Source organism: Petaurus breviceps, unplaced genomic scaffold (genome assembly GCF_028583685.1).
Source record: "Petaurus breviceps papuanus isolate PSGF00001 unplaced genomic scaffold, PetGlider_PUasm1.0 37, whole genome shotgun sequence".
NCBI lineage: Eukaryota > Metazoa > Chordata > Mammalia > Diprotodontia > Petauridae > Petaurus > Petaurus breviceps.
The window spans coordinates 89,267,670-89,278,053 of record NW_027186296.1 but is presented as its reverse complement, the minus strand read 5'-3'; the positions used below and the strand labels follow the sequence as shown (position 1 = coordinate 89,278,053).

The following is a 10,384-nucleotide window of genomic DNA, read 5'->3' as shown; positions in this document are numbered from 1 at the left end:
CCCTGTGCCTCTCACAAAAACATTGCTTAATAAATATTAGTCAATCAACTGGAGCCAAAGCACCCAGGGGATGGCATGAGGAAGTTGTATTATTATTATTATTTTTGCTTTTTGGAGGGCAGTTGGGGTTAAGTGACTTGCCCAAGGTCACATGGCTAATTTTTGTGCTAAGTGTCTGAGGCTGGATCCGAACCCAGGTCCTCCTGACTCCAGGGCCAGTGCTCTATTCACTGCGCCACCTAGCTGCCCAGGAAGTTGTATTCTTAAGCCCACAACAGAACCACTTCTTAATAGTTTCTCTAATTTATTAGGGTATGTGATACATGTATGTGTGAAAACTGTTCTGAACCACCATTAAATGTCAAGTGCTTCTATCCATCTCAGACAAACACAGATGAATGATTCTTTCCAAGACTGACAGCAGCAATTTTATTTGATGATGTAGATGTGTATTTCTTCCCATGTCCGTGAACAACCAAGAGGCACACCCTGAGCATCCAATGAGAGGTCACTTTTGTTGTTTGCATCACATTCCATAAAGATTCAAAAGAAATCATCAACAAACCCTTTGCCCCTTATCTCTGGATTCTGAGATAATTACAAACAGCCATGAAACAAAACTATAATCAAAAAAATTATAGTCCCTTCAAAAATTCACGAAAGCACCAAGGAACACTGGAAGTGTTCTCCACTGGATTGATGGTTTTCCCTGCAATTAAACACTTCTGGAGATTTAAGATCATCGATTGTAACATCAAAACAAATTAGAAGTTTTTCTTAAAAAATGAGAAAGATAAATAGCTTCTGTTTGAAATCTCCTAGCTGTAGTTGGGTTTGTTGTCAAAAGTAGAGTTCTTTGGTGAGCATGGAGACCATGCATGGAATTTGTTTCTTCTCATTGAAAGATGGGTTGTCGGACTGAGACTCAAAGTCCATGGCCACTCTGTAGTTCACGCGAGTGAGGATCTGCATGATCTCCAGGCTTTTCCCGTCCTCATTCAGGACTGAGCAGAGTGCCTGCACAAACCAAGAGCCCTTTCCTGGATTCCTCCATGAATAATAGCCTTCAGAGAGGGGAGAAAGAAGATCAAAGGGGGTGACTTTGGCAGCTGGTTCCCCAAGAGCCATTGTGAAGAGATAAGCTTTCACATATTAGAAAGGCCTTTTTGGATCTGCTTTTCAGAAATACTCTTAAGCACTCCTAATTACACTTGTGTGAGTTACTGCTGATTATGGGATAACAGATTTGGAACTGGAAGGGACCTCAGACATCATTGAGGCCAACGTCCTTATTTTACAGATGAGGAAACTGAGGCCCAGAAAACGTCAGTGAATTGTCTATGGTTATAAAGCAAGTATCTGAGGTGGGACATGCACCCAAGTCTCCCTGACTCCAAGTCCAGCTTGGCAGGTAGTAGATAGTGTTGGACTCTGAATCGGGAAGAACTGAGTTCAAATCCTGCCACTTATTAGCTGTGTTTTTTATTTTATTAATAATATTATGTATTTTATGTAATATTTTATTAGTAATAATATGTGATTCTGAGCAAGTCCCTGAATCTCTCAGTTTTCTTATCTATAAAATGCAATTAATAATAGGGATACTGTGAACAACAAATGGGATAATATACGTAAAGAGCTTTACATGAGCATGGAGATCATGCATGGAATCTGTTTCTTCTCACTGAAAGCTCAGATAATAACTACTATATAATACTAGCTATTATTATGGTTTGGCATGGCAGATAGGGTTACAGTTTTTTCTTATAATTATTAGGACAGGACAGTGCTATACTCATTCACCACTGTGAAACAAGCTGAAGGGTACTAGTGGTAGGTTAATAAAAGAGAGGAAATAGATTCAACTCCTGTATATTACTGAGCATTCAATGGGAACCTCACTGGTTAAACATTCTGACCTCAAGCAAATCAGGAATAATCTGTTTGTTTATAGATTATATGGTTCTTTTCAGATTTCCCTATGAAAGGACAGCATCAGCCACCATCAAAAAAAAAATCCCAGCCTGATTATACTTCCAGCATGGTCCTTGTCTAAGTCCAATGGGAAAATTTTACTTCCTAAGACTTGCATTATATTTTCTGGCTTTCAAAGTACTACTTTGTATTACTACTAGTTTGATCTTTTTAACTTCAAGAGGTAGTAGGATAGTTATTATATTGGTTAGACTAGAAGCTGCCTGCCCCACTAAAAAGCAATCTCTTTGTACATTTAAAAAATATATACACTTGAAAATAATTATTCAAAATTACCTTATTTGCTAGTGACTTTCTTTCCTTGTGCTCTCACCTACCCTCTACCTGCACCCCCCACAAGAAAATAATTTTGTATTTACTTTGCATGCATGTTTTTTCCTTAGAATAGAATGTAAGCTCCTTATGGGCAGGGGCTTCTTTGTTTTTGTCTCTTATTCCAAGCGTCTAGCATAATGCTTGGAATGTAGTATGGGCTTAATAAATGCTTGGTAATGAAAGAATTGTGAAAAGGACCTTGGATTTGGAGCAAGATGCCCCGACCAAGGTATCTTGGCTCCATTGCCAACTGGCTGACATTAACCCTGGGTAAGTCACCTCACCTATCCAGGTCTATTTCTTCACCTGTAAAATGACTATGTGATCTTTAAAGACCATTTTAATTCTAAATCCTGTGACAGACTTAGAAGAGGCAGAGGAGTCTACTAACTTTCAATCGACTTCAACTCTTCTTTCACTGTTCAAAGCTTAAAAATACATGGGTTCCAGAATCTCTGCTTCCCTCCCCAACTTATTTTTCTACTTCACAGGGGTGGGGTAGATGTGAAATGGAGATAGAAACAAGATCTGGAGATAAGTTTATAATGTAGAGCAAACTTTTTGGTTTCAGGACCGCTTGACACTCTTGAAAGTTACTAAGTACCCCAAAGAACTTTCATTTATGTGGGTTATGTCCATCAACATTTACTGTATTAGAAATTAAAAGTGCTAAATTTAAAAATATTTATCAATTCATTTTAAAATAACAATAATAAACCCATTACATGTTAACATAAATAAAGTTTATAAAAATAACTATATTTTCCAAAATGAAAAAAAAATCTAGTGAGAAGATTAGCAGTTTTACATTTTTTTTTTTTGCAAATCTTTTAAATGTCTGGCTTAATAGAAGGCAACTGGATTCTTCTATCTGCTTCTGCATTCAATCTGTTACAATATGTTGTTTTGGTTGAAGTAGATATAAGAAGAAAATCCAGCCTCACAAAGATATAGAATTGTGTCTCAGTGTTATTATGAAAATTTTGTTTTTGTAGGACCTTCTGAAAAAGTTTTGGGGAAATCATAGGGGTCCACAGACCACACTCTGAAAACTGCTGATATAAGTAACAAGAATTCAGAAGAGGGTTAAGGTTTTTTTTTGGGGGGGGGGGGAGGAATGAGGTTTTGGTTTTTCTTTGATATGTTGAATTTGAGATGCCTATAGGACAACAGTTTCAAATGTCCAATAGACAGCTGCTAATGAGAGACTAGAGGTGAAAGGAACTACACATAGAAATATCACTATCTATAGATAGGAGAGTTATGTTTATAGGAATTATAGTTAAACTTATGAGAGTTGATAAGATCACCAGGTAAGAATGTACAGAAAGAAAAGAGGAACTAGAACAGAGAGTTGAGGTAAAAATGGGGTCTCTTTGAACTCTGAATTTCATAATAAAGTGGTCTTATGATTTTATCACCTCCCCGTCCCTCTCCCCACTGATCATGAAGGATGTAGCATGATATATATGGTAGGGTGGGTGTGATATGGTTGAAGATTCATCCTAGGAGCCTGAGGAGTAGTCAGACTGGAGGAAGGAATCAAGGAAGGAAGAAAAGTGTTTATGAAAACCCAGAGAAGAAAGAGTATCTGAGACAGAGTAGTCAATAGTACAGTGCTGTAGAGAGGTCAAGAAGGATGAGGGCTGAGATAAAAAAACTCATTAGATTGGGCAATCTGGAGATAACTTTGGAGTGGGCAGCTGAGTGATTAGGTTGGATGCCAGAATGCAGAGGGTTTATTAGAAAAGGAGAAAGTGGAGGCAATGAGTATAAAAAGATTTTTTGAGGACTTTATCTGAGAAAGAGAGGAGAGATGCAGGAAAAAAGCTAGGGAGGATGGAAAGCTTGAGTTAGAGCTTCCAAAGGATGGGGAAGACATGGCTTTGTTTATAAGCAGTAGGGAAGGAAGGAATAAATAGAGACTGAAGATTAGAAAAAGGGAGGAAATGATAGGGAGGACAATTTAAATTTAGAGCTAGAAATAACATTAAGGTTAGGCCAACACCCCCATTTTACATATGAGAAAAATGAGTACCAGAGGAATAATGTGACTTGCTCAAGGCCACAGAGATAAGTAAGTAGAAGAGCTGGGATTTCAGTCCAGGTGCCACCAGATTCAGAGTTGGAAGGGACATTAGAGAGGCTAACGAGAAGTTAACTAATTTGCTCAGAGCCACAGAAGTGATAAAAAAAACAGCCAGAATTTGAATCTAGGTCCTTCCTCTGACTCCAAATGTTCCATCATGCAAACTTCTTAAATCCTGTGGCATTAAAAGCTTCACAGAAGTCCATTAGTAGGGTCTCCCTGAATCATTTTAAGAACACAGTGAATAGAGAGTTGACCTCAAAGCCTGGAAGGACTGTGTTTCAGTTCCATCTCTGACTCACATCAGCTAGGCAACCTTAACAACTTAACCTCTTGGTGCTTTAAGCAACTCTCTAAATTGTGGAGATCCTGTTTCTTCATTCAGGAATTCTCTACAGCAATGTAACCGCAGGTAGAGTCCCCATCTCCATCCCAACCTAACTTAATCTCTTCCTCAGTATTTATTTGCTGTCAGCATCTCCTCTAGAGCCAACACTTACCAAGTCTGCTCCTTAGAGTTATAAGATTTTTAACTCGGGTATGATGTTTTTTACTAGAACAAAAATGAAGGCTTTCATTACACAAGATCCGTACAGGTTCTCCTAATGACAAATAACAAGGGTGCTTGCAGACTGCTGGAATTTTTGTTTTTCTCCATACTTGTTTGTTTTGTTCTTGGCTATTTCTGTCCTTGGCTAAATGAGGAGTGGCAATAAAGGGCGGCGAACAACAGGGGGAAGCTAAGAGTGGGAACTTGCTCTTTTTATCCGTCATAAATCCTGATAAATGCATCTATCTGGGCAAATGTTACTTGAATCCGTGCACTTGATGCTCACAAACCTCAAAACAAAACAAAAAACCCCACAAGAGTGTTTCTATTTATATAAACATTAATAGACTTTAGTGAAAATACTTTTGAACCTGACATTTTGCCCCAGAATAGTACATTTAGAGGAGTATATTTAGATATATACCTGGAACTGTGGAATAGGCAAAGAGAAAATCTGCTTCAACTGGTATCTTGCATCCAGGATTAGCATTTGTATCATTTATAGGTCCGGAGTCTGTCTGGATCCCATCATCAAACTCAGAACCTCGGCAAGCCTGAAAACCAAAGCAGGATCCACCCAACAGAGTTTAAAATTAAAACTAGTGTGTTGGCCTCCTACCAAGTTATGGTGAATATAGAAAATGGAAGTGTTGCAAGCTATTTCCACAAAGTCCACAGTGAGGGAACTAATGTACTAATCTCTAAAGAAAAAGGGGGGAAAAGCTCAACTGTCTTTAAAACCCAGAGAGCAAATATGTGGATACATGGATATAGCACAGTTTCAAGTATCTCTGTGGGGCAGTCTTTTCTCTAACTTCATTGACTTTGAAAAGTCATTACCTGAATGAAAAATAATTTGGGTTTCCCTAAGAGGGTCCTGCATTTATCTCCCCTAAAGTGGATAGTCAGATCTCTTATTGGGGTGACTCCATCTGTCCCATAAATTAGGTCCTCTTCTCCATGGCTCAGAAGGATACAGGCAAAGCAGGCTGAGTCGCTATGGTCCTCTTGAGAAACTGTAATTAACAAGTGATTTATAATGAGAAGATGAGAGAGCATTCGGGCCTTCTTTTCTTCCCTCCCCAGCCACTAATTCCTCTGCACAATTAACCTTTCCTCAGATCTGGTATTTATTTTTGAGTGGTGGACATATAGAGAAAAGGGTCCGTGGGTAGCTTCAGGGAAAAGTGTTGGAATAAGGAGATAGTTGGGTTTTCTTCATTCTCATTCTCTTTTGCCTATCAGGTTCTACCAGGAAACACCACATGCTGTCCACCAGGTGAAGTGGGTATAGACAAAAGAGGCAGAGCCTTTTCCATTATAATTACCCGATACCTTGGGCTCTTAAAATTCTTTTATGGCCGGAGGAAATGGGTGGGGTGGTAGTGATATGTGACAGCACTCAGAATATTTTTTTTTCCAATACTTATTTAAGATGAAATAAAGTAAGATAAGTCAGTTCAGTGACATCTTGCCCTCACTGCTACCACTAGTGCAGTCAAAGATAATGGGAAAACAACTGTCCATCTGACATGCCAGTAAGAGAGAACTCTATGACTATTACCTATTCCAGTTTTCTCAGGGGCATTATCAAGTGTCATAAGGAAAACCATTCAGAACACTACACTGGTCTGAAAAAATAACAGATTTCTCTCCCTAAATGTGACTTGACTAAAACTGCAATGTGGTCTGTCATCTTATCCATTATAACCTAGGGAGGGCTGCTGGTTTCCCCAACAGCTACAGAAACATTAGCAGTGACTTTCCTCTTGTTGTTTTCAGTCATGTCCAACTCTCTGTCACCCCATCTGGGTTTTGTGTTTTTTGCAAAGGTACTGGAGTGGTTTGTCATTTCCTTCTCCAGCTCATTTTACAGATGAGGAAACTGAGGCAAACAGGGTCAAGGGACTTGTCCAGGGTCACACATCTAGTAAATGTCTGAGGCTATATTTGAACTCATGAAGATGAGTCTTTCTGACTGTAGGCCTGGCACTCTATCTACTGAGCCACTTAGCTGTCCCAATGACTTCCCTACTAGTCCACGTATAAGTTGTTGGGTATAGTCAGAGAAGTTCAATGTGATTGATATAAGGTAAAAAGAAGGCTAATCCCTCTCACTTGAAGGCTTCCAATGAAGGTCTTTAATCCTTTCCCCAAGTCTATCAAAGATAGGCATCCCACATCTGTCCATTTTCTTGCCTTTTTCCATATCTCTCTCAAATTTCTCTCAAAGAGGTAGTTCTAAAATGGAGTGAATTTGCTTACTTCTGACTTTTAGTCTATATCTTATTGTTTTATAGCTGTCCTCTAGTTCTTTTCAAGAGTCCCGGAAGTGACAGAAGTAGCTTGTGCATTTATTCAGTGGTCACACAGCTGGTGTTTATATAATGGGATATAAATGCAGGTATTGCTGATTCTAAGTTCAACACTATCATACTACCAATAAGCTAAATTCTGGTCAGACAGGCAACATAGTAGGAGTTCCCTCTCTCTGCTTGGCTAAGAGGTCTTTTTTAAAAAAAATCTCGTTAAATATTTCCCAATATGTCATCTTTATAAATTTCTAACAGTTATCTTTTAAAATTTTGAGCTCCACATTCTCTCCTACTCTTCCCCCACCCATTGAGAAGGCAAGCAACATATCATCAATTATACATGTGAAGTCATCCAGAACACATTTCCATAATAGCCCTTATGCAAACACACACACACACACACACATACACACACACACACAAGGCTAAGAGGCCTTAAACACTCTCACGCTCTGTACCACTCACTTGCATTAACACTGGCTCACTGGAGAAAAAGACATGTGGGCTCACCTTGTTTGAGAAGGTTCTGCATGTCGGAACAAGACCGGTTGTTATAGACTGTCACGTCAAAGCCTAAGTTTTTGAAGCATTTGTATAGTCCTTCAGCATCTTTATCTGTGCCATTCCTTGTACCCATGCCTGGAGTGGGAGGGGAATTAATCAATAAATTAGTTAGCCAACAAATCAATCAACAAACATTTCTTAAGAGCTTCAAATCTGGCAGGAATATGAAAACAAGCTAGAGGCCATTGAGTACTTAATATCATTCATTCTTAATTTCATTTCCTACTTTGGTGCCTTGAAAGGCCAAACTTTAAAAAAAAAAAAAGCAAAATAAAAACCAAACCTGAATGGTTCAAAGCACTTTCAAACCAAACAAGGGAGAGACAATCCCTTTGAATCAATATTCTGGTAAAAACTGAGCATTTCCATAATAAAAACCTACTTGTATGGGCCTTCTGAACCACCCTACACAGGCCTTTAAAGGGGGTTTTGTTATCAAGTTGGAATATATTGATTGTTGGGTATCTTAATCTAAGACCCTCTCCCTTAAATAATGGTTAACTTCTAAGTGTTACCCAACATAGTGGGTAAAATATCTGACCCAGATGTAATGGTTAGAAGATGTGGACTGAAGTCCTTGTTCCATCATCTACTAGCCATATAATCTTGGGCAAATTATTAAACCTATTTTTCCATCTACAAAATGGACACAATCACATTTCCTGGATTGTTTTGTAGACCAAAGGAGGTAATCTATGCAAAGCACTTTAGAAATCTTGGGTACATATGCCAACTGTTGGCTATTAGGGTAGGACCACAAGCTGGAATTTACTGTTTATTAGTTCTCTTCAGAGAGCTCCTGCATCCAGGTTCAATACCACAGAGATCATCTGGGTCAGGGGTGGGGAACCTGTGGCCTTTTAGGTCTTCAAATCAGTCAAAGAGCTGCACTTGAGGGCCTACAGGGTCACTTGTGGCCTTGAGGCCTAGGTTCCCCACCCCTGATCTAGGTCAACGCCCTCATGGTACAGATGAGGAAACTGAGCCCCAGAAGAGTTAAGAGACTTGCCTAGGGGCATAAAGATATTATATCTGAACTGGAATTTGAACCCAGATGTAATAATGTTGATGATGATAGCATTTCCATAGTGCTTTAATGTTTGCAAAGTGCTTTACAAATATTAACCCAAGGGGCAGCTAGGTGGCACGGTGAATAGAGCACCAGCTCTGGAGTCAGGAGGATATGAGTTCAAATCCCACCTCAGCCACTTGACACTTACTAGCTGTGTGACCTTGGGCAAATCACTTAACTCTGATTGCCTTGTCTCCCCCCTCCAGAAAGCCTCCCCCCAAAGTCAAATATTAACTCATTTGACATTCTCTTTACTCTTTAAGTCTTTTGCAGATCAGACATTCCCAGTTCCTTTATGCAATCTTCATATGGCTTTGATTTCAAGTAGGACTTACGGGTTCTATCATCAAAGTGCTTGTTATTTATTATGATGCATTTGCCAACCTTCTTGTAATTCATATTATATTGGAAATTGGGCACAACTACTCGCTTATGATCATGCAGAGATTGGTTTGACTTCTCTGGTACATTTTTCTTTTTCCTAGGGAAAAAAAAAAAACAAAAGCAAAAAGCCAATTAGAGGCCATGAAAGGAAAAAGATGTGACCTCTTTGGCTCCCTTCTTTACTGTCTGCCTGTATGAAGGACTTCTAGCCCACCAACATGTCTATCTGTGCAGAAAAATTAATGTGAGTGTGAAGATGGTTGCGCCCGCCACCTGATACTCAACAAGCATTTCCTAAGGCTCAGGTATTGTGAGGATACTCTGAGGATACCAAGGACAAAAGACAGTCCCTGATGTCAAGGAGCTCACTGTTTCACGGTTCATTCTCGGTTTCGTATCCTTCACAGCTAGTACAGTGCCTAGAAAACAGGAGGAGCTTAATAGTTGTTGATCGATGCCTAATTAACATATTAAAAGGACAAAAAGATATTACAAATAAAATAAAGGCAGGTCCCCAGCCCCAGGATGCTATTAAACATCCAAAACATAGGAAACTCACAGATGCATGAGGAATCTTACCTTATTCTCTAGCATCTGATACTATGAACCAGCCCTTCCTCACGGATAAACTTTTTCCATGGCTTCTATGAATGAAACTGCTCTCTCTCCTCATTCTCCTACCAGTTTAGCTACTCCTTCTCAGTTCTTTCACTGATTCCTTTATCCTTCTCCTACCCCCATCCTACAATCATCAACCAAGAGCATTCCCTAAGTCTTTGTGCTAGGCCTTCTGCTCTTCTCTCTCTATACTTTTCCACACAGTGATCTTACCTGTCCCCTTGAGTTCAGTTATCATCATTTATTTATACAGACGACTCTCAAATGTGCCTATATAGGCTCAATGTTTCACCATAGCACCAGCCCCCATTCTAATTGCCTACTCAACATCTCTACCTGGATTTCTATAGTACTTCAAACTCATCGTTTTACTTCATAAACCCATGCCATCCTTCCTGATAATTTCCTTATTTCTGTTGATGGCACCCAGTCACCCAAATCTGAAACCTTAGGAGTCAATCCTGATAATACAGGCTCCTCTT

General features: G+C 39.3%; 1 protein-coding gene across 1 annotated transcript in view; it reads right to left on the bottom strand.

The window, feature by feature from the left end:
• Positions 1–402: 402 nt before the first annotated feature.
• The window catches only part of CASP7 (caspase 7), a 60,658-nt gene continuing 50,676 nt past the window's right edge, over positions 403–10,384 (bottom strand). Inside the window, exons 3-7 of the mRNA XM_069099012.1 lie at positions 9,236–9,381; positions 7,775–7,903; positions 5,790–5,965; positions 5,374–5,503; positions 403–1,064 (exon numbers count right to left, since the gene is read on the bottom strand). Coding sequence (XP_068955113.1) covers positions 841–1,064; positions 5,374–5,503; positions 5,790–5,965; positions 7,775–7,903; positions 9,236–9,381 — 805 coding nt within the window. The 3' untranslated portion in view covers positions 403–840. The remainder of the gene's footprint in view (positions 1,065–5,373; positions 5,504–5,789; positions 5,966–7,774; positions 7,904–9,235; positions 9,382–10,384) is intronic.